Source organism: Acinonyx jubatus, chromosome D4, assembly GCF_027475565.1.
Source record: "Acinonyx jubatus isolate Ajub_Pintada_27869175 chromosome D4, VMU_Ajub_asm_v1.0, whole genome shotgun sequence".
NCBI classification, from domain to species: domain Eukaryota; kingdom Metazoa; phylum Chordata; class Mammalia; order Carnivora; family Felidae; genus Acinonyx; species Acinonyx jubatus.
In genome coordinates, this window is record NC_069391.1 from 8,069,053 (window position 1) to 8,092,393 (window position 23,341).

Here is a 23,341-nt window from a genome sequence, read left to right on the forward strand (position 1 = left end):
GACACCGTTCTGGAGATTTATTCATGTGGACAGGTGTAGGGCACCCATCTGTAACTGCCAGAGTAGCCGCAGTTTACCCCTTCTCTAGCTGACGGACCTATGCTTCCCCCGCCAGTGCATGGGCATGTTTATTCTTCTCCCCACAGACGTGGCTGGGGATCAGCAGCAGCACCATCAGCACCGATCGAGTGCTGCTTGTACTTACCATGGGCCAGCCCAGCATCACCCGTCCACAGGCGTCCCTCGCAGGAGGGGACAAAGTCCCTCATCAGGGTCCGGTAGGACAAGACTGAGTGGATTCCACCCGGGCCTGCCCGAGGCCGAGATCTGTGCTCCTAGTCACTCTGCCATTCTGTCTCTTAGCGAACGCCTGGTATCACACTGAGATGGGTGTACAGGCCCCTTGACAGGGCCTGGTTGAGACCCGCCCCTCCTACCCCCACCCAGCCTAGACCTGGCCCCCTGGAAAGGCAGAGTGACCGGCTACGGCCCTTGACCTGTCTTAGTTTAGGATTGCTCAGTTACTGGTTCAGCATCGTCTGCTTTGGTTTCAGAACCGCCCGTCCCTCCAAGAATATTTAACACCACTGGAGGCTTTTTGGAGGAGCGGCCCACAGGCTCCATCTGTGCTGTGTAAACACAAAAGAACCAGGACTCTTGCCAGGAGCATAAAATGGGCCAGGTCTCTGCCTCGGTGTGTGTGGGGGGGGGGGGGGGCGGTGGAATGGAGACAGGTGGCAGAAACCCTGGGTCAGAGCAGGTCAGAAACAATCAGGAAGAGACTAACAAGCCACTACTATGGGCCTGGAGGGTATGCGTAGCCCTGGAAGGAAGGAGCCAACAGCATTCACTTTGTTTTAACGTAAACTCAGTTTAGAACAATTTAGAATTATTTATTTTAGTTTATTATTTTAAGAGAGAGAGGAGAGAGAGAGAGAGAATATCCCAGGCAGGCTCTGCACTGTCAGCACAGAGCCTGATGTGGGGCTCCAACTCAACAAACCATGAGATCATGACCCGAGCCAAAGTCGGACACACAAGCGACTAAGCCACCCAGGTGCCCCCAGAACAATTTAGAATTTAAACATTCTGATCTTGGATCTCATTCCAGGGTTTGGTTACTGGGGCAGCAACTGCCGCCCTAAGACGATGAGTGTCTGATGCCCCCCAGCTGGAGTGGGCTTTGTGGGTTAACCGCATCGCTCTTGGCCGCGGCTTCCTCGCCTGTAAAACTGGGAGGGGGCTCACCCAAGAGACACAGTACGTGAGGGGTCTGGCGCGGAGCAGGAACTCGGTAAATGGTCACTGGCATCATTACCTATCAGGCAAGTCTCACCAGCAGCCAGCTGGGTCGAGGAGGTAGAACTTCCACCAACTGGCCTCCAGTTGTTAGGAGTCTTCATGCCTTGAATATCAGGATTTGAATGAGGCGGTCACTGGGGACCAAAGACTAGAATCAGAAGTTCCTAAAGAATCCCACTCCCCTGTGCCTCCTATGCCAGCAAGTTTCCGGTGTGACCCCAACCCTAACTCAAGGGTCTACTCCCCCTGCTGGGCCAAACCCATCTCCGTCTGCCCGGGTTCTGAACCGGCTTCCAGAGCAGCAGGACACACCCCCCCATCTGACTGGGAGAGCTCTTGAGGCCAGAGGGTGTGGCAGCAGGAAGAGAGGAGAACGGGAGGGTTGATAGATTGACCTCCTCACACGCCCTAAATGCACTGCCAGTGAGCAGGCAGCATCTGCAAGATGGAGGCCTGCAGTCTCGGAGCTAGAGAGACACTCCAGGTAAGGAGAGAGAAGATGAGGAAGAGCTCCCTTGTCCACAAGCTGAGCCCTGTTGCTGCCCGGGGCCCAAGACAAGCTTCGTGGACTGTCCTAAAATGTGAGACAGTTACAGATCTTTTTTTTTTTTTTAATGTTTATTTTTGAGAGAGCCAGCACAAGTGGGAGAGGGGCAGAGAGGGGGACAGAGGATCCAAAGTGGGCTCTGTGCTGACAGCAGAGAACTCGACGCGGGCCTCAAATTCGTGAACTGTAAGATCATGACCTGAGCCGAAGTCAGATGCTTAACCGACTGAGCCACCAGGCGCCCCAGCTGTTATAGATCTTACTACGAGTGATGCTGACTGGGGATCCAGAAGACTCCAGGCCACAGCCTGGAGGTGGCCTGGGTGGCGGTCTCATCTGCAACGGACCACGGCAGAAGCCTTTCTCCTTCGACTCCCCAAAGTGAAACCAAACCAGGAGACGCCCCGGACACCGTGAATGGGTGCGGATCGATTTATTTATTAGACTGAGTGCTTTAGTACAGAACGGTACAGAGATGATACATGTTTGTGCTTCAATACTTTCCAACACTGAGATTCTGATAATTTCAAGGTAAACAAGTTTCAAGACAGACTAGCTTTCTTAAAATATTCTTTTGATAAATTATTTTTATATAAATAACAGAGAGAGGAAACCCAACATGTTTGACAAACAAGGCCCCGAACTGTGGGCCCTGTCTGGTCAAGGGGAGGGGACAGAACAAGCAGGGACAGCAGGAGACGAACCAGTGCGAGCACCTACAGTTCTGTCCTAAGGAAACAAGGTATCTTAAGGGGGAGAAGGGAGACAGAAGAGGCCTGAAAACTAATGCGAGTGAGCAGGGGAGATTTCAAAGCCTTGAGAAAACACCACAAAGCATCCAACGGGGAGGGCGAGGAGCGCGCTCTGAAAGGAAAGCAGGCGGCCGCGTGGAACTAGCACTCACCACGTCTGCAAGGACATCACGAGACAGTAATATGCACACGGTTGGCAGGGGTTAAAGGGCAGCGGGGGGGCTGGGCAGGGGACATTTTTGTGACTTCCACTGTCATTGTATTTCATGACCACAGCAGCAGCACACGTGGTGCGCTCACCATCGGAGAACGGAGTTGCTGCTGAGTCTAGAGGACGACGAGACACCCTTTCTGCATTTGCTTCTTTCATTTTTGCTCTAGAGCTAAGTGTTATACAGAGAATAAAATGACCATTTTCTCTTACGACCACGACGACAAATGACCCCACGCTACACAAAATAAAGTATCATGAAGCAGCTCAAACTGAGGATGATCTGGACAGAGTCTGCATAAATTCAACAGGCTGTTCTCCTGGCGGTTTGAAGTCTTAGGCGCACAGACCCTTCTCTGCAAGAAAGGCCCTCTGCCCAGGAGCCTGCATTACCCGTCCCATCCTCGTCCGTTCCTGGCCCTCGGGCACCATCCATGCTGACCCCACTGAGAAACAGAGGTTCGGTAGGGGGGGTGGTGCCCGGGAAAGGAAAGGTCTGGCCAAAACACCCAGCCTAACTGCTTCTCCAAGAGACAAAGGTCCTGGCGGGAGCTTGCTCCTCGCTTGCTGGGGCCCTGTGACTCAGGCCCCAAGACTACTTCCCTTGGGATCACAGCGCTGTGGACGCGGGCCAGGGAAGGAGCGGTGACAGGCCACACGCCAGCCAGCACCCAGCCTGACTTCACGGACCTCCAGCCCCTCCCACGGCCCCTGGGGAGGACGAGCCACCGGGGAAGCCAAAGAGGTCACTTCCAGCTCGGACCTCACACGATGATGTCACCTGGTATTCACCGCCAAGCGTATCTGGACGAGAGCAGGCTGAGGGGTAGATAAGGACTGGCGTGGAGACCACAGATTAATCCTCAGTGCGAAATACTCCAGGAACAGACATCTCTGGGATTCCCGAAAAGAACAGGAACAACCCAAAAGAGATTTTGTAAAACACCCAAACGTCTACCTTCCCATACTCAAGCAATCTGCGCATGTCACACTGGGCTATGTACAAGGTCAGGGAATCATAGTAATGGGGAGAAGGTGTCCACTCATTCTAGACAGTTCCACAACTTCTCCAGCAGTATGTCCCTTACACAGGAACTTCTCCCCTTAGGACACATATAGAGGATACTCTTTTTAAAAAACACAATGCATTATTTTCTCTTGTTTCACACAGGAAGAGGGCATCATTAAACACGAGAACGCAGCGGCGACAGTGCCGTCCAGGGCGTGCAGAGCTGGGGGGAGGCAGTGGAGGGACAGGGTCAGCAAAGTAACCGAGGCGGGCAGCAGCAGGGGCTGCGGAGCACTGTGGGAATAGGGTTCGTTTTTTGGAGGGGTGGCTTATTTGTTTAACTGCTTATTTCTTCATCTGTTTTATTCAGTTTCTTCAGCGTGTCCAGCAGTTTCTGTGGGGTGAGAATGTGCGTGGATCCTGGGGGGCAGAAAAGACAGTGAGCTTGCTGGCTCCAGGCTCTACCACATTTCCTTTCCTGCCCTTCAGTTCCCAGATCTGCATCTGTTCCCCCGCCCCCACCCTGGTCTGGGTCTAGTGGAAGCAGGGAGGGGGGTGGGGATTGGGTGCTGGGTCCACATCACAATAGGCCTGGGAGGCACCTGGGGACCGTGGATAAACAAAACACATCCTCTGACTTAGGCATGGTCCCAGGCTGTACCAAGGAAGGAGCCCGCCCGCCTCTCCATCTGGGCTCAGTGCCATCTGCCAGGGGACGGGGCAGCTGCGTTTCTGATTCTCTCTTGCACTCGAGGCGAAGCCAGCCGGGGAGAGAAATTCCAAACCATATGGCAGGGGAAGGCTGGGGAGGGGGTGGGGTCGGTAGGGGGCTTTGTATGGAAAGGATGGCGCCTGCTAGGGAGGAAGTGATGGGCAGGGCACCCTGGGGAAGCCACTGACCTCTGGGAGCCAGCCGGCTGGTGCTGCCCTGATGGGCGGGACCTCAGGTGTGAAAGGGAAAGGGCCAGGGTACCTGAGGCCTTACCTTGCAGAGACCACACATTGTAAGAGATTAGAAATGCTTGCAAAAAATTTAAGCTAATGGAATTAGATATACTTCTACTGCAAAAATTAAAAAAAAAATTAAAAAATAAATGAAGTCCTTTTTCATAAGGAGAGAGAGAGAGAGAGAGAGAGAGAGAGAGAGAGAGAGAGAGAATCTAATAAGTGCAGTAAAAAAAGATGCATGGACCGTGTGGTTTGGACATGGACTTTACTCAAACAGAACAGAAGTGACTGGTGCGTGAACATGAGGCCTGTACACATGCAGCAGTGGGCTTCAAAGAAAGAGGTCCCGGTGGGAGAGAAGAACTGAACAAAAGAGATCCGTACTTGAAAATGTGCCTCCCTGGAGGTGCAGGCGAGGGAATGGGGACAGAAACCACCAGGGTGCCAGACTGCCACCCCGACGGTAGGCAAAAGAAGGCTTTGGCTGGCTTGTCGGGGGGTGATTCCGAATACCAGGGTCCCTATGCCTTTGACCACTGTGTGCTCAGCTGACGCGTGACTGCTGGGACTGCAGGCCTTGAACCTTCCTGGTCAAGTCTGGACCGGCAGAAAGCTTGTGAAGCCCTCTCTAGCATGAGAGGCTTTGCTTCTTCCAACCTCCTGTCCTCCAGCATTCAAGCTCTAGTCACCCTGTCACTGTCCTGAGGAACCAGTCCGCGGCTACTTCCCAGAGGTGCTGAGCTTATAGCCTCCACCAGCCCCTGCGCTCTAAAGCCAACCCATTGCTCTGCAGACCCGAGGCTCCTTCAGCAAAGGCCACGCGGCCTTCAGCAGTATCTCCCTGGGCATTTTTACAGGACCACCTTCCCCCAAGGTACACTCATTTCTCTGACCTCACTGATCGTCCTACTGGTCCTAAAATAAGGTCAAAGACTACTCCCCAAATGAGAAAACAGGAATAAACGTTGCCAAATTCTGAACAGTGAACCACTGCCAGAATGAGGGCCTTCCCAACCTCAATTCCATGCAGCCTGCGCATCTACACCTGGAAAGACAGCTGGGTCCTCTGTGCAGAAGCAATTTGGGGGTTTTCCAGGTACAGGCAACACGCCGGAGAAACCGTCCCTAATGCCCTCCCGCAGCCATCTAGCTGAGTTCCAGGAAATGAGACAGTAGACTCGACTGAGAGGAAAAATCAAAAGGGAGCCTCTGAGCAGATACCCACCCCAAGCTGCTCCTGACCCCTGCTTGCAGGCAAATCCACGGCCTGAGGGAGGCCAGAAAGAGATCAAGGAATCCATGCTCTAGAATTTCTATCACCTGACGGCTGACCATCTGGTGGTCCCAGTCTGACTGAAAGAAGAAAACTTCCAGGGCCAAGTATCTTTGCGACAGGCTCAGGAACTCCTGGACCCTAACTCACTGGGTGTCTTTAAAGGATTCAGACCAGCTGTTGTTGATCCGAATCCCCTGAGAGCCAATTCTTGCCACTGAGTCATCTGTACTGTTTTAATGTCCTGGTCAAGGTTTTCACCACCACAAATACCGCGAACGGAGCTGGGTGCGTTTGGGATACACATATCGCAAACCCACATTTAGAACCCACAGGGGGCGGCCCACGTGGGTCCTCCAGAACCGCAACGGAGGGTCCATCCCTCTTATGCTACATGACTGCAAGACTGGGAAATGTGAGTGGGTGTCTCCAAAAACAAAGTCACCCAAAGGGCTGTCAAAGCTGTGGGCCAGAGCTCTGCCTGGACAAAATCCTTCCTCTCTGACAGAATCTGAAAATCAGGTCAGCTGTCTAGGCATCCCTGGGTTTGGCCGACACAGACCTATGGACTCCGAAGACCCGGGGCGGGGGGGGGCACCAGGGAGGGTGTACATTCAAGAGCAACCCAGGAGAGTCTGCTGATCTGCCAGGTTTTGGAAACACGCTCCTGGCCAGCCCACGTCCTGAAGGTGGGAGAATGAAGCCCAGAGCGGCAGGGGGCACATTCACAGCCCTTTGGTGGCACGGCCGGGCCCAGACGTCATGCCGTCGGTCTCGCTTCTGGACACCCGGCCCCAGGAGGGGACATGCAAGTGAGTGCTCAAATAGCAGCTGGGCAATGGGTTGGTTCTGGGTACAGATTCAAATCTGAGTCCCACTGAAACAAGAGACTTGTCTGACTCCAACTGGGAATAAAGTGAAATATTCAATATAAGAAAAACAAACCCTTTTTCTGAAGTGCAAGTGCTGTGTATGGCTCTTCCACCGGCTTCCAACAGCCTCTTGGACATTCCCTCAAGGCTGGTACTTTTAACACAACCCTCCCCCAGAGCTTGGGGTGAGAACCTAAAGCAAAGACTTCACTTCTGGACAACATGGAGGCGACTGATTAATGCAATGGAAGTGAGGCTTGGGGACACCTGTGCACTCCGGCTGCCCAGCCGGCCCCCTTCACCCGGCACCTGGGGGAGAGAGGGGCCGGAGGATCAGTGGGCGCTGGCACCCACGCGGGGAGCCGGCAAGGGATGCTCTCGTTCACTGCCGAGCAGGAAAACTCATCTCCTAGAAGCTAAGTTGCTGCAGACGACTGCAGACATCGACTCTGGGCGGAGACAACCCGTCCTGCTCCCGGCCCACACTGTCCTAGTCTCTGGTCACCGGACAATCACAACAGAAGGAGGCAAGTCAGATTTTCATCTGTCTTCTGACCTCCCTGGGATTAGGGCTCCGTGCCTTGCTTTTTCCTAAAGGAACTCTCTAAAACACGACACTGCCCCAAAAAGCATTTCAGAAGCCACGAGTACACAACTCGAGTATTTGTGTTCTTTGCTCAGATGGCAGCCGAGAACCTATGCTGACTGAGCACAAAACAAAGAACACCAGCCTGCAAAGGACAGGCTGCTTTTGGGGCAGGGGATCGCAGAGTGAATCCTAGCTGGAGCCCCCGGGCTCCGGGTCTGCAGGTCTTTCAGACCCTGCAAGTGGTCTGCCACCACCAAAGCCTGGACTGAACATCTTTCCTTCCGTAAGTCTGAAAATACATCCTGCAGCAAATGCCGATCACCTCCCTGCCATCTGCACACAGAACCAGATGTCTCTGATTACCAAGCAACCAAGGTGCTTCTAAACAATGGCTGTGTTCTTCACAATTGCTTTTATCCACCGCCCATTGGCGGCACTGTCTACAGGGAGGCAGCGCAGGGCCACGGCCAGCCTGCCCCGCACTGTGCAGGTGACCCACGTGCTGCTTCTCCCCTCACCAGTGCCCCGGGGGAGCCGTCTCTCGGCCACAGGAAGGAGAGGAGACAAAGCGCACAGTTGCCTGTCCCGACCTTTAGAGCGAGTCCTGTTTTGGATGGAGCACGTTCTCTTTATACAAACAAGCATGCTTCCGGTGCCCCCCCCACCGACCCTGGTCACGGCTCTGACAGCCCAGTCCCCTGAGGTGTACCAGAGAGCACAGGTGCACGAGGGCAGGACCGCAAGGGCTGAGGCACCCGATCCGAGTTGCTGAATTAGATGGTCAGAGCTCAGGACCTGGGGCCCTGCGATCCAGGACCCAGCCCCGCCGCATTCTGCATTCTGTGCCCTGGTTGGGGGGCGGGGGAAGGACCTCCTGCAGTCCCACACGTGCTCCTGGCAAGAGTCTAGGCCTCCCGACTGCTCCAGGTGACTCATGCTCTCTGACTCACCAGGCCACATGTCAGTCTGGGCAGGAGAGGGGCAGGGACATCGTCGGTGAAGTACATGAGGTGCACAGAGGGTGGCCTCCTCACAGGCTGTGTGAGGAAACTACAGAATAACTAATGCTACAATGGAGTTCTTCAGTATGCGTCTGCCACTTAACACTTCACAGGAGGTTCCCGGGACATATGAGGGACGGCAAGAGAGGGGAAGGGATGAGGATGAGAATAAAGTGTGGATAATCCACCAGACAGATGCCGGTTCCTGGGTAACAGGTAAAGGCACAAGCGTGGTGGGAGAGGGAAGACGCTCTTTCGAACAGCACACCGCGTTAAGAACAGATTTTTACCCAAAGGTTCTCAGATCTCACTAACAGACTTCAGTGAGAGAGAGGGGTGTGATAAGTCAACCCTGGAAAAAAAACCCACAGGAGAATGAAAATAAAAGCAACTACTGAGAGAGTAAATGACTACGAAGGGCCATCTGCCCCAGATGAACACGAGACACGAGATTTCCACTGGTGGCTGGAGTTCATCAAGTACGTGGTGGCTCGTGACCCTGTCACCCCTTAGCAACAGTTCCCTGGGACGAGTGCCTGCCCCGGAAAAAAGGAATTTACGTGTCTAACTACCACTGACGTGGAGTCTATCCTGACGCACTCCAATGAGCCTTCCCCACGATCAGGTGCCCATGGATCTCTCCACTGGAGTTCTGCCTTCTTGGACAGGACAGTCCCTTGAACGCCTACTGGCCTCACTCACAACTTCCCACACCATGTCACAAGCGGGACACTACGCGTTCCCTGCCTGGTGCCCACAGATACACCCCGGGCCGGTAGGCCTGTGTGCCGTGCCTCCGGCATCCCTCGGCTTCCAGTCCCTCTGAAGGACTGGTCATAGCAGTCATGATCATTTTTGGTTTACAACCCAGGGGGCTGCACTGCCTGACTGAGCAGCAGGTGACCCAGGGCACGAGTGAGCTGGCAGGCCGGGGCCCAGAGGCTCTCGCGGCAGGGTCTGTGAAGGCAGCATCGGACACATTTTCAATCGGTGTTGAGAACTGCAAGCATTTTCTTGTTGAAAGGAAATCAAATAAATAAACTGAAAAGGGAAAAATAAAGAAAAAGAGTGACGGAATAATCAAAGAAAACCCTTCAGAGTGGAAGAGTTTCTTTTCTGTAATAAGCTGCTTTTACTTTGTTTCTTTGGCTCTCACTCCATTGTTGGAGCCTGATCCTCAAAAGATACCCTAGAGGCCTCCCTGAAGTCGGGGTGTCTCAGGTCCATGAGAAATTTGGTGGGAGTAAGAATGTGAGTAGAACCTGCGGGAGAACAGAGGCCAGCTGACTGCTTGAACAAAGGTACGTTACAGGAACATGCCAAGTTAGGCCTACGTTTTATGCAGCCAATGAGGTATGAGAAAGCAAGACGCGAGCACGCGCACGTGCACACGCACACAGGCCGCAAGGACAGCCGGCATGCACCAAGCGGGTGAGGCCACACTGCGGACGTCAGCTGTCTGCGCAAGGCCCCTCCGTGGATCTGCACGGGCACCGTTATCTCCCCAGGGTTCCACCCCCCAACAAGGAACTGCAAGTCAGGACCAAAGCTGAAGAGGGAAATTTACACCAAAGCCTGGCTGTGACAGCTTCGGCCCCGCAAAGCTGTGTTTGAGCTGAGAGTTCTCCGACACGTGCATGCAACATACACACGAGCAGGGGACAGAGAGAGCTTTATCCCAGCGTCTATGTAACAAAAAGGAAAAAACGATACGGGGAGAAAGGGTGACCCGCCAGGGAAGCTCCAGGGAGTGGGGAGGGGAGGGAGAGGATATCCAATCTCTCCACTGAATGGTGTGGTATCTAGAAAGGGGGTTGACAGTAACAGGTCCATCTTGACACAACCAGGAATGGCCACGTGGACTGGTCTGCAGGACCTGCTCACTCTGAGAGCGCCGGGCACACTGGAATTTGGTCACCCCGAAGTAGGGGTGTAAAACTGACCCATCTTCTAGAGATCAGGGGAATGGCCAGGGCAGTACGTGCTCATAGCCTTGGGTCAGTCAATGTCAAGAGGCAGCCCCAGGCAGGTGCAAATCCATTTTGTTAAGGGCAAGACGGGGCAAAAGGAAGGCGTCTGGAGAAAGCGTGATTTTCCTCAGCTCACTCTTCCCCTTCCAGCCCTAGAAACTGGAAGCTCCTACAGGCAGGAAAAAGGTATAAAATCTTCCGCTGCATTAAGTCAGGTCTAACGAGTTGCTTCCTTTCTTCTGGAAAACCAGCAGGAAATACCAGAAAGGGTACATAGCAGACCTAGGAGTCGTAGTAACCGGAATTGATGGGGAACCCTCAGCAGAGTCCAGGAGTCAGGCCCGTGTGTTTCGGGCGGTATCTGCCCACACACTGTGTCTGTCTATCTGCAACTGACAGGTAAAGGAGGGGGCGATAATTTACCTTCCATTCACTGAGCGTCTTCTGAACAGGAGGCGCAACGCCAGCAAAGAGACAGGTCCCACCTCGGGCCTAGTACAAAGCTGTAAGCGGGTATTCACAACCCCATTTGGCCGGGTAAGGAAATCGCAACATGGAGAGGTGGGGTGCTTGCTCAAGGTAACCCACTTGGCAGTGGCCGAGCAAGAATGGGGGCCTGGGTCTGTCGGTGTCTGTGATCGGGCACTTCCCACCGCTTGCAGCTGCCTCTCACCATGAGACACAGTGCAGACACGAGGAAAGAACCCTTCGCCCCTTTGCTGCCGTCCCCGAACGTGTCTAGAGACTATGTTTTGCAGGGGCAATGGAGAAGTGAAGACAGAATGAAACACCAAAGCATGGAATGGATCGAAGTGCGATGAAGCAGCCCCTTCCCTCTAGAACACATGCCCCCACTCACCTATTAGCACTTCCCACTTTCCATTGGCTTGGGTCACCTCATAAGCACAACGCATCTCGTTCAGGCTCACGCCCCCAAGGATGAAAATAATGAGGCGGGGACCACTGCGGTACTCCCCTGGGGCCTTATTCTTATGCCAGTGCCCATAGCGGGCGCTGGGGGGGGGGGGGGGGGAGGAAGGGGGAAGAGAGAGAGAGAGAGAGAGAGAGAGAGAGAGAGAGAGAGAGAGATTAATTATGTTTATCTGCACTCAGAGGACTTATCACTTCATACCTCAATGACTTGTTTACACATTCGCTCTGTACACCAGTGACCAAAACAGAGTAGTAGTAAGTGTTGGTTGAACTGAACTGCTGTGCAAATTATCAAGTGCTTGGGCTACCCATGCTGAGAGTGACCTCATCACTCTCTTGGAAGCATGTAGGTGACAGGCAGGCTCAAGTCAGCTTTCAAGTGTGACGTGTCACCTTCCACAGCTTTGCCCCTCGTGATGGTCGTCAGCTTCCGGCCTCCAGCGTACAGGTTTCTAGGCTTGTCTGGGACACTCTGCTGGCAGTGAGCGGTGACGATGGAGTCAAGGCCTGTCTTCAGGCTGGTACACCCTGATTCACGCAGCGAGCACCTCACCTGATCAGGGCCTCCCCCAGCACCAAGGTGCCAACCCTCGGCGAGATTCAGCCATGCCCACCAAGAGCTCGCAGTTTAACTGGGGTGGGTGGGGAGAAGGAAGGTCAGGATCGTGCTGCGATGGAGGGGCTCGGTGCCACAGGGACATGCACGCCTTCTAGCGTCATCTGGGCATCATTGGAAAAGTCTTCCCAGAAGACGTGACACTGAGCTGCCCCCTGAAAGACAGGCATTTCGGTGGTGGGACAGTTCCCAAAGGTGTCTCCTCTGCCCCTGGGCTTCTGTTAGTAGGTCTTCACCTTGTCCTCAGGAACAATGAGAAATGGGTTGCTTCCAGGTTAAGAAAATGGGGAAAAGAAAACAAAAATCAAAGCAAAACAAGGAGGCCAAGTCTCTAGCGAAATCTCTGCCCTTCTCCCTGACTACGACAGCATTAAAGTCACTTTCCAAAATCCTGAAGGTGCCAGGGGCGCACATGGGCCAACACAGAGAGAGTCATCTGACAGTGTGCCATCGTCACCGGCCTGGCCAGGGCAACACTGGGGATTTCGTATTTTGCTCCAATGTTGGCAATAAACATTTGGCCTCTACTGGCATCAGAGGGGATGCATAATGCCACAGGTGCCACAGACCTCTGGCCTGGGCCCAAGGGAAGGTCTAAAAGTGAGCCCAGCAGGCTGGGTGTGGGGGACAACGATGGGTGGGCACAGCAGGAACAGGGGATAGAGAGGTACATGTGGAGGGTTCATCCTGGGAACTGCCAGCTACTCCGGTGCCCCGGGATGCCCTCTTTGGAGCTAGTGGCGCTCCTGTTCCAAGCTCAAATGTTCATTCAGCCTTGAAATGTTCTCAGGAGCCACGTCAAGCTCTTGCTGACAGACAAAAACCGAGTAGCACCTGGGTCTGAGGTTGCCACCTCAGGAAAAGTAACTGATGCCACTGCGGGCCAGGGAACAGCCTGGACCACACCGATGAGGGAGGCCAACGAGAGTCTAGGGGCAAAATGCCTTCCGATGCCATCGCAGGGCACAGCAGGAAGGTTTCCAGATGCGTGGCAAAGAGGGGAACAAGAGGAAAAGCTTTTGAAAACAGACCCTGGAAAGCACCACAGGCAACTAAGAAAACCCACAGTGTTGAAGAACCAGGGACAGAAGTATGGAGTGTCACCAGGTACATGAGCCTGCTTGGGATTCTCTCTTTCTCTCTCTCTCTCAAAATAATTAAATAAACTTAAAAAAAAAAATTATTTATTTTTGAAAGGGCACAAGTGGGGGAGGGACAGAGAGAGAGGGGAACAGAGGATCCGAAGTTGGCTCTGCACTGACAGCAGTGAGCCTCATGTGGGGGGCTTGAACTCACGAATCGTAAGATCATGACCCGAGCCAAAGTCGGACACTCAACCGACTGAGCCACCCAGGCGCCCCAAATAAATAAACTCAAAAAAAAAAAAAAGAGGCGTACAATTCAATGCTTATTAGTATAGTCACAGAATTGCAAACCATCACCACAATCAATTTTAGACTATTTCATCACCCCAAAAAGAAGCCCTATACCCTTTAGCAGTCCCTTCCCATTTCCCCACCCCACCCCCATCCCCAGTCCCTGGAAACCACTAATCTACTTCCTATCTCTACAGATTTGCCCATTCTGGACATTTCAAACAAATGAAATCACACAACATGTGGACTTTTGTGACTGGCTTCTTGCACTTAGTGCAATGTTTCCAAGCTTCATCCGTGGAACACGTGTCAGTATTTCATTCCTTTGGTTGGATAATATTCCATTGTATGAGTATGCCATGTTCTGTTTATCCATTCATCAGCTGATGGACATTTAGGTTGTTTCCACTTTTGAGCTATTATGAGTAATGCTGCTAGGAACACTGGTGTAGTGCGATGTTAAAACAGGGTAGTTAGAGAAGACGGGGCAAAGTAACAGTTGATTTTAAAGGCCTGAAGGAGATAAGAGGCAAGTCCTGAAAATGTACGGGGACAGATCATTTGAGGCAGAGGGTAAAGCCAAGTGCAAAGGTCCTGAGGCAGAAGTATGCCTGACATGGGCAGAGGAGGAGGCTAGCGTGGCAGAAGTGGAGAGAAAAACGGGAGGAGTAAGGGATGAGTCAGAGAGGAGTGGGAAGCCGGAGAGTGGAGGGCCTCATGGGCTGCTCCAAGCACCAGGCCTGCACTCTGGCTGTGGCGAGAAGCCGGGGGAGGGTTCTTGTGGATGCTGTGTCACACCAGGACCACCGTGCGGCCGACAACCACCCAGCGACGGTCCCCCTTCTCCCACCTGCTTGCTCTGGACTCCCACTCACCTGACCGCGGTGGTGCTAAAGGAGGCAGAGGAGCGGGTGGAGATATACGGGTAGTGCTTGGTATCGAGTTTGTCTTCAATAGTGTCCTGGAAAGAAAAGAGACAGATACTAGGCTTGCCTTTTGTTTGGGAAGGGCTGACAGAACCAAGGCAAGATGATTCAAGGAACAAGTCACTTGGCAAAGCGACATGGCCGAATCTGCAACAACCAGAGCTCCTTTGCCCTGCTGCCTGCTGCAGGGGCCTAAAACGGCACTCAGCATGGACATGGAGAAAAGTCCGTAGGTCTGCTCATGAAGAAGACCTTAACGACCTTGCAGTTAAAAAACAAACAAACAAACAAAAACTGCAATGGGGCGCCTGGCTGGCTCAATCAGAAGAGCATGTGACTTTTAATTTTAGGGTTGTGAGTTCGAGTCACATGTTGGGTATAGAAATTACTAAATAAACCCTATTAAAAATTTTTTTTTTTAATCTTAATTTGAGAGAGAGAGAGAGAGAGAGAGAGAGAGAGCACGCATGAGCAGGGGAGGGGCAGAGAGAGGGAGAAAGAGAATCCTAAGGAGGCTCCGCACTGCCAGCACGGAGCCTGACACGGGGCTCAAGCTCACAAACAGTGAGACCACGACCTGAGCTGAAACCAAGAGTTGGGTGCTTAACTGACTGAGACACCAGCAGCCCCAGTAAATAAGCCTTAAAAATAACAAGGGGCACCTGGGTGGTTGAGGACCAATTTCAGCCCAGGTCATGAACTTGTAGTTCACGAATTCGTGCCCCACATCAGGCTTACTGCTGTCAGCCTGTCAGCGCAGAGCCTGCTTCAGATCTTCTGTCCCCTTCTCTCTGCCCCTAGCCCACCTGTGCTTTCCCCCAAATAAAAAATAAATAACAAAACAAGAGGCGCCTGGGTGGCTCAGTCGGTTAAGTGTCCGACTCTTGATTTCGGCTCAGGTCATGATCTCATGGCCGTGAGCTCAAGCCCCACGTCGGGCTCTGTGCTGAGTGTGGAGCCTGCTTAGGATTCCTGCTCTCTCTTCCCTGCGAGCGCTCACTCTTTCTCTCAAAATAAACAAATAAGACCAAAAAAGTGCATTAATTTTTCTTGCTTCCCTTCCAATTTTTTTCTTTTCTTTTACATCTATGTGAGGTTATAAATGTTGCATTCCAATAAATCCCTGACACTTGGCACCAGTTTTGTAGAAACTCGGCACAGGCATTGTCTCTCATGCAAGACAAGACTTTACATCCTCAGTTTTCCAAGGGTCTAATCATCTAGTGGGTGGATGCCAGCTAGGCACCTCCCGCTGCCTAGAAATCTCCACTCCTCTTAGCAGCTACCATGTGAAGCCTATGCACATGTCTCTCCAGGGGACTGCGGAGTGGGGTAGGAAAAGGGAGCAGAGAACAAAGGAGCGAATGAGACAGAGGGGTGGGCTTTAATTACATTACAAAGAAATCCAATTGGTTTCTAGATGTCTCATGTTCACCCATCCTTTGGTTTGTGGGTTTTAAAAATAGGAAGCTGACTCACTATATATATTTAAAATACACTTATTTTAACTCATAATTCAGCAGAACACCTGGACTGCGTGGATTGACAAAGGAATTCTGGGAAAGCCCCTTCGTTGTCCGGACCCCAGTCTTGTCCGCCTGTGGACAGCAGGAGCTGGACAGGGTGCCTCTAAGACCCACCCTGGAGATCCAGTGGGGCAGGATTCTAAGCAGGGTTTCTTCATGCTATAGGCGAGGAGCAGAGGGACACCTCACATTCACAAATACAAAACACCTGCTATGCCCAGAGGACACATCAGCTGAGGGCACAGGCCAAGGTATAAAGAGCTGACTCCAAACACTGAGCAGATACATATACGTAAAGGGCATCTCCGATACATGCTACAGGAGTCCAGGGCGGCTCCGTGGTGCTGGGCGGTCAGACGGGGGCGGTGTATGCAAACGGTGAGACCTGACGGGGACTTTGAAGGAAGGCAGGGCTCAGAAGTGGAAGGGGACAGCACTGCAGGCAAGGGATGGATGTGAACAGAAGAGCAGAGGCAGAAACATGCCTGGCAGGGCGGGGTCCCTGACTGACAGGGAGGCTTAGGGAGGGGCTGGCTCGGGTGAATCCTGAAAGCCCCTCCATACCCGCGCCCTTAGTGTGGTGTTTGTGACTCATGTGACCTGCAGATGCTGGGATGTGTTTGGTTCTTGGGATACGGCACCACTGAGGGGTCTCTCCTATGGGGCTAAGTCATATGGATCATGGGGATCTGCATCTAGCGGCCTCTGGGGGCTGTCCTTCCTAAACCCTCAGGACAAGGCTATGGGGCCTAAATGAGCCCCGAGACTGGGTACAGATCCTCAGGGACAGATAACCCCAGGCTGTCACCATCACCCCACATCAGGTGAAGCTGGAGGCCTCTGGGCCTGTAAGTGAAGAGTTCTGGGCCCAGGCTGTCCCACACACATCCTCACACCCCTCCCTCGCTGACCTCCATGATGTCTTTAATGATCGGAGTCCACCGTGAGAGCTGGTAGGTCTGCTCACTGATGCGCTCCTTCCGCTCTGGCTTGCTCCTGCGGCGCAGGGTGGACTGAATACAAACACACGCAAAATTAGACAGAGTCACGGGTCACCTGGGCCCCGGCGACCTTGCTGGCCTCTGGAAATCGCTCCAGAGCACTCCCCTCAGAGAGTCAGCGCTAGCAGAGGCTAAGTGGGAGAGGTTTTCCTGGAAAAGTCCAGCATGTGCCCCTTGGAGCAAACTCGGTTCTTTAAAGCCACGGAAAATGGCAAATGCGGGTCAAACACAGAAGCTCCATTAAAAAAAAAATCCTGGTAGCTAAAAAAAAAGTTTGGGTTTTGATTATAGGAGAAAAGGCAGCTTTGTGTAAGACTTGGTCTTTGCTTCTGCTTCAACAGTCTGGGGTGCATCGGTAAGCCATCTTCATTCCCATTCGGGTCCCTCTTGAACATGGGTCAAAAAACACCAAACCACCCGTTACAGGTCTCAGGTCTGGGCTCTGGGACAAAGTTTCCGACTCTGAGATTCCAAAAGAAGCGCATTTGCAACTCTAGCTTTACAGCACTGCTGAGTGAGAGACTCCTCACAGGAAGCAGGTGCACGGGAAGGTTCCTAGCAGAGAGCTCCAAAGAGTGCTCGGGCCTCTTCCTCAAGTTCTGGAGTCCTCTGGCCCCCAGCCTCTTCTGGAGCGCACTGCATGGTCAGGCTTCCCTGCCCTGGCCTGGCTCAGTGACAAACCAAGTGGCAAACCCGCTTGATGCTAAGCGCTGTGCTCCCGCTCTCACAGAAGATGCTGGACCCAGGTATGCAAAGACACGGCCAGACTGAGCTCAAGACATGGGGGACGAAGCTGGCATGGGCTGGGGCTGGCTCAACGCAGATTTAATGACTCTATGCAACTCCTGGATGTGCACGTCTTGGTTCTGGGAGTTTCACTTCTATTTTACTACATCTGTCCCTTTATTCCTCTGATTTTATGTTTTCTCTTCCTCAACGTTTAGTGTATGTATCTTAAGCCACCTTAAGTAATTCAGGGGAGAACAGATAAGACATGCCAGCTTCCCTTCTGCCTCTCCCTCCCCACATGCAAGACTGGCCCCTTACGTCAGTGACGATGGGCACCCCCAGGTGTGCCATGTTGGTGATGATCTCGCTGTCCTCTGGGGGGATCTGTGCATGCTGGATCAGTTTATTCAGGTTCTCCTCAGTGATGCCTGAGAGAACAAAACCCCTGTCACCACACCCAGCCACTGCACATCACACACTCAGAAGCAGAGCCAATCGCTTGAGGGGGGATGGTGCCCCTTCTCCTCCTCAGGATTAGTAGAAATGAGTCTTCACCGCATCAACTTTACTGGAAGATGAAGACAAAATCAGGATTTCCATTCCACTCAAGCCACTCTGTCCCAGGCTGTGACCTTCAGCAACTGCCCCATCATGGTCTGTATTTCCATCCGTCTCCTGCTTCCCAGCCATTTTCTGCCCACCCCTGCCCACATCAAAGTCAAGAGTCTCCGTGTCCATCTGCACAGTGGACAGTAACCCAACTGTGATGTGGGTAAAAATCAGTTATTTAAAGGTGGAGAGTACTAACGTGATGCAAGTTAAAGCACCTGGCGGACAAGCCCTCACAAACTGGCTTTGCTGTCAGTGGGCTCTCCCTGCCCCCACCCGTCCTCTTCCATAGACGCCTCACCTTTCTTAACTCTTGAATTCAATTCTAGTTCCAACTGATTTACCTTCATTTCCCCAATGTCAAGAGCCCCTGCGATCTCCTTACTAAATAATACGCCTTTCCGTGTTTCCTAAACTTTCCTACTTTGTCTTCTCTCTCTCCCTCACTTCACTTGCCCAAGAGAGCACCTATCCCTTCTTCTCCAGCCCGTCGTTCCTACCGTTCTTCAAAAAGATGTAGAGAAGGATGATGCGGATTTTGTCATAAGTGCTGACATTTGCATCCAGCAGAATGGGGACGATGGCTCTCATAGGGTCCTTGATCTTCTCCCCTTCGGCATCCGTGCCCATGGCCAGGTCCTGCAGAAAACACACCATATTGGCCCCACTCCCAGGGACAGTCTGGACGGATGGTAACAATTAGACGATTGTAGACCATAAATAGGATTGGTCGCTTCACTGGGGAAGGTCCTTTCTGCTCCCACAATGCACCATAATCTGCACTGGCGTCACTAGCGCTACGTTCCGTGGCGCCAGTGAGAACTGATGACAGCCCCGGGGTTCAATTTGCAAAAAACAGAAACCATCGTTGATTTTTTTGCCATCTTGTCTGAAAGTAGGCTGCTCCCTTCGGGTGAGTGTCCGTGCACCTGGGCCACGTCCTCAGGTCAAGCCTCCGTTCCGGTGGGGCCTCTAGAGGTACAGAGCTCTGCTGAGGGATCGGGGCCAAGTCAGTGGCACGTCCCGCACATGAAGAGCTTTGGCATCTTAAGGTGCGCCTGCCTAGCTAGACTCTCCCCATTGTGCTTCCCCTTGGCTCTGAAGGACACGCCTTTTGAGTTTTAACTACTCTGCATTTTTTAACCTGTTTTTAATTTTCCAACCCACTTTTTTTTTTAATGTTTATTTTTCAAGGAGAGACAGAGGGTGAATGGCTCTGAGAGAGACGGGCAGAGAGAGAGGGAGCCACAGAATCCAAAGCAGGCTCCAGGCTCTGAGCTGTCAGCAGAGTTCAATGCAGGGCCCAAACGCACGAGCCGTAAGATCATGACCTGAGCTGAAGTCGATGCCCAACCAACTGAGCCACCCAAGCGCCCCTCCAACCACTTTTAAGATGAGTAGGAAAAAAAGGGCTCTAGAACCTGCAAACCCAACCCAGGCAGATGAAGGAGGAGAGAAGGGCTGGCCAAAGAAGGAAGAGGAGAGAGAGCACAATGACAGCCCCACTTCCCAACTCAGGCAAGAGTCAGACCGGCTGTCGACAGGCTGGAGAAGGCACATCATCAGCCTCAGCAAATCAACAACCATTCTACTCTGTTCTCAGAGACCAAAGGCTGCAACTCCCTTGGGAACCCACACAGGGCTCGCCTGAAGGTTCCCTTTTTCTCTAAGATCCCACGAGTCCATAACCATCAGGACCTTGAGGTTACCCAGGTCTGTCTGGGTCAAGGAAGGTGGGTGCCCCCAGGCCTTCTCACCTCTCAGAGCCACTGCCAGCCTCAACAGCCGTTTGTTTAGCCGGACCCAAATCTAATACTCTCTAAAGGTCAAATTAAACATAACCGGTTCAACAAATACCACGGAGCAATTCTGAAAAAAATGTACACTTCCAAGGATTCATCCCAATTTCACTTTTACTGATGTAGGGATAACCTGCTTTCTGGACAGTCAAGTTCTTTTGGAGAGGACCTTGCACCTGTCAAGATCAGCTGTGAGACTGATGGGTTTTTAGGGGGCCACTGCCCCTTAGTAGAGAGCCAAGAAATCAGGACAGGTCTGACAAACCTAAGCTGGCTTGTCACATCACACCGGACGGTGTAGATCTTAGCTTCACACCAAGGACTTGAGTTGTTCGTTCCTGCTGAGGCTTCACATTCAAATGCCCTCCCTTCCCATGGAAGCAGACCCTAGCTGAGTGAAGTTCTCGCTTGGAGAACGGAGGGCCAGGATTAGTGACTCCACACAACACTCCTGGAAACTATGGCAGCATTGTTATTTCCCTTTGCAGATGAGGAAAGCAAAGCAGAAACAGGCACATCAAACAAACCAGTGACAGAGACAGAGTTCAAACCGCAAACTGCTGACTTTCAGTCCTACTTATGATCAGGGAGGCTGTGGTGAGTTTCTGACATGCTACTACCCTAGTTTCTCTCATCTAGGTTTCCAAAACCGGTGTGGCCACCACAGGAGGAAAATACACTCGGAATATAAACCTCAGCCAGCCCTGTCAGTGTAGGGCTCAGAGTTCCAGACATCTCTCTTCAGACACTCCAGGGAGCCTGTGGAGAGTCAGACATGCAAAATCCAAACAGCACAGCATTCCAGACCAGTCTAATCCCTACCATTGAGAGCGGAAGTGCATTGGCTCCAGAGTTGAGACAACATGATCTAGTAGACTTCCCCATCTCTCTATCCTATGATTCTGCAGGATGTTCAAAGTCACATGTTAAAATTCAGCTGGGTCAACGGGGATGGCAGAAAGAGAAGGAAAAGGTCCTACCTGCTCCACTCGGCAGAGTTTATCCACGGTGCCTTGGTAATGCTTCATGCAGTCCTCGGCCAGGTGCAGGTGGGTTGAATACTAGGAAAAAGCAGAGTTTATGATCCAGAAATCACTCATGGATGCATGAAGCATAAACTGAGCACCTACTATGTATAAACATTGTGCAATGCACCAGGGAGTCTCCAGCCTCGTAAAGGAGGTAAAACGTGCATTGAAGCAGAACACAAACATGGCAGAACACGCCAGAAAGTTCTGTGTCAGGAGAGGTAGGGGCAAACCGCATTCCAAAGGAGTCAAGCAGATGAAGGAATCCTGTATGGGGGTAGGGTGGCATAATGGTTCCACAATGTGTCCACCAATCCTTTGTTACCCCTCCTTCTAGGAGGTGGAGCTTAATTCCCCTCTCCTTGAGCGTGGGCTGGATTCAGTGACTCGCTTCTAAAGGAGAGTGTGGAGGACATGATGTAGGACACCCCAGGTCAGGACAGAAAAGGCACAGTGACTTCCTCCTGGCTCTCTCCCTCGGTCACCCACACTCGTGGAGTCCAGCTGCCACGCCGTAAGAATACTTAAGCAGCCCAGGGGAGAGGCTCGTGAGGTGAGGAATTGAAGGATAAAGAGAGAAAACAGACGAAGAGGAGAAAAGAAAGTCATAGGAAATAAGTTGTCGGTCCGGTCTTTCAGCTTTTCCTAATAAAACCAGAAGTTGATTAAAAACCTGTGATTTCAGTGGATCAGTCAGTGCAGTGGGGCTCTGAGAGGTCTTACTGAAGTTGATTATAGTCAAGATTCAAATCAATCATTTGGGATTGTCATACCTTGCTGAGCTCTTTCTGGTACTGGGGCATTTTCTTTAGCATCTGGGACAGGTCCCGCATGGTGGTCTATAAGGGAAAGGAAAACATATGGTCTCACTCTAATGGCCCTGACCTAAGAGGCTGTGCAAGGGTGGCAGGTCCAGAGCAGGACAGCAGCCAGCACCAGACTTCCCAAGTGCATGCTCGGAAACTCTCAAAATCAATCTGTTAAACATGAGATCACTGTGGGTTTAGACTTCCAGGCCTCTGGCTCAAAAAATTATTGATTCAAATACCATGACTATCTTCTAGGTAGGGAACTGAACTCCGAAGTGTAGCAATTATGTTTTATTTATTGGACTAGAAAGTTACTGAGAGCATAATTCTTTCCAGGGAAGAGCAATTTTTCTTCTCCACACTGTTCTTCTGCATACTCAGCTCAAGCAGTCTTGAAACTGAGTTCACATTTCATCCCAGCAGAAGGGCTGCAGTTGTGTAGACAGGTAGAAAGAAGGAACAAGGTGGGAAAGGGCCGGGATGTGCATCCTGACAGGTCACAGGGGTCTGTTTACTTGGTAACCATGTGACTCACCTAATCCCTCTCTACCCAACAAAAATTTGTTGAATTACTACCACATGCCAGGTTAGGTGCTGGAGATATAAGGACAAAAAACAAAAACAAACAAACAAACAAACAAACAAGAAATTCTTGTCTTTGTGGAGCTACCATCTAGCAGAGGAGTCATTCTGACTGAGAGGATTAGTGTTCTTCGAGGGAATCAGGAGTGTGGGTGCACAGTGGAGGGGTACCTCATTAGTCCAGGGAGGAGCAGGGAGGATTTCCCTGAGAAAACGATGCCTGAGCCAAAGTACCAGGACTTGACAAGGCAAGCCCCAGGCAAGGAACTCAGGCATGGATGGAGCAAGGCCGTGGGTGCCAGAGAGTGGGGGGCAGACCTGAGAGTCTGGGGGGCCTGATAGCCCAATGCTATAAGGTGTGTCTACGGGTGGGGCTGGATTCTGCTGGGAACAGAAAGTCACCAGATGGTTTTAAGCAAGGGAGTGACACAATCAGAGGTGCATTTCCCTTGACTAAGATGGCTAAGCTACCTCCGATGAACAGTCAGGATAAGGAAAGGACCAGGCAAGTTGAGTTCTAATTCCACCACAAGCTAAAAAAGGTTTCAGGGTTCTTCTGGCTTAAGCTGACGCATGATCTAAAACCATAAATATCAATCCTCAGAGTAACAAAATGAAGATCTCTATAAACATCACAAGACAGGGGCACCTGATCTCAATCCTGAATACAAAAACAAGACAAAACAGTATTAGATGAAGCAGGGACAATGACCCCCTGGCTCACTAATCCTGTGCCAAGGAAGCGTCCTGCCTGCCGGCTCCCAGAGGGAAGACCGGGATTAGCCTAAAGGGCACTGGAGCTCTAGGATGCATTTACCTTCTCTCCGGTATTCATTCTCTTGCTGGAAGAAAAATCTTTCAGAGAACGGGTGACTTCCCTGGAAGACAGAAGGAGGCAACTAAGTTTCACAGCAACACCAAGTCCTATACTAG

General features: G+C 52.0%; 1 protein-coding gene across 3 annotated transcripts in view; it reads right to left on the reverse strand.

The window, feature by feature from the left end:
• Positions 1-2,266: 2,266 nt before the first annotated feature.
• Positions 2,267-23,341, reverse strand: part of STXBP1 (syntaxin binding protein 1) — a 74,056-nt gene continuing 52,981 nt past the window's right edge. Inside the window, exons 11-20 of one of the 3 annotated variants that reach the window (XM_027035178.2) lie at positions 23,226-23,286; positions 21,791-21,856; positions 20,970-21,050; positions 18,691-18,829; positions 17,900-18,009; positions 16,763-16,864; positions 14,275-14,360; positions 11,334-11,488; positions 9,641-9,766; positions 2,267-4,241 (exon numbers count right to left, since the gene is read on the reverse strand). In XM_027035178.2, the coding sequence (XP_026890979.1) occupies positions 9,657-9,766; positions 11,334-11,488; positions 14,275-14,360; positions 16,763-16,864; positions 17,900-18,009; positions 18,691-18,829; positions 20,970-21,050; positions 21,791-21,856; positions 23,226-23,286 (910 nt within the window). In that variant the 3' untranslated portion in view covers positions 2,267-4,241; positions 9,641-9,656. The remainder of the gene's footprint in view (positions 4,242-9,640; positions 9,767-11,333; positions 11,489-14,274; positions 14,361-16,762; positions 16,865-17,899; positions 18,010-18,690; positions 18,830-20,969; positions 21,051-21,790; positions 21,857-23,225; positions 23,287-23,341) is intronic. The other 2 variants (XM_053204577.1, XM_053204578.1) reach the window with 2 other exon arrangements.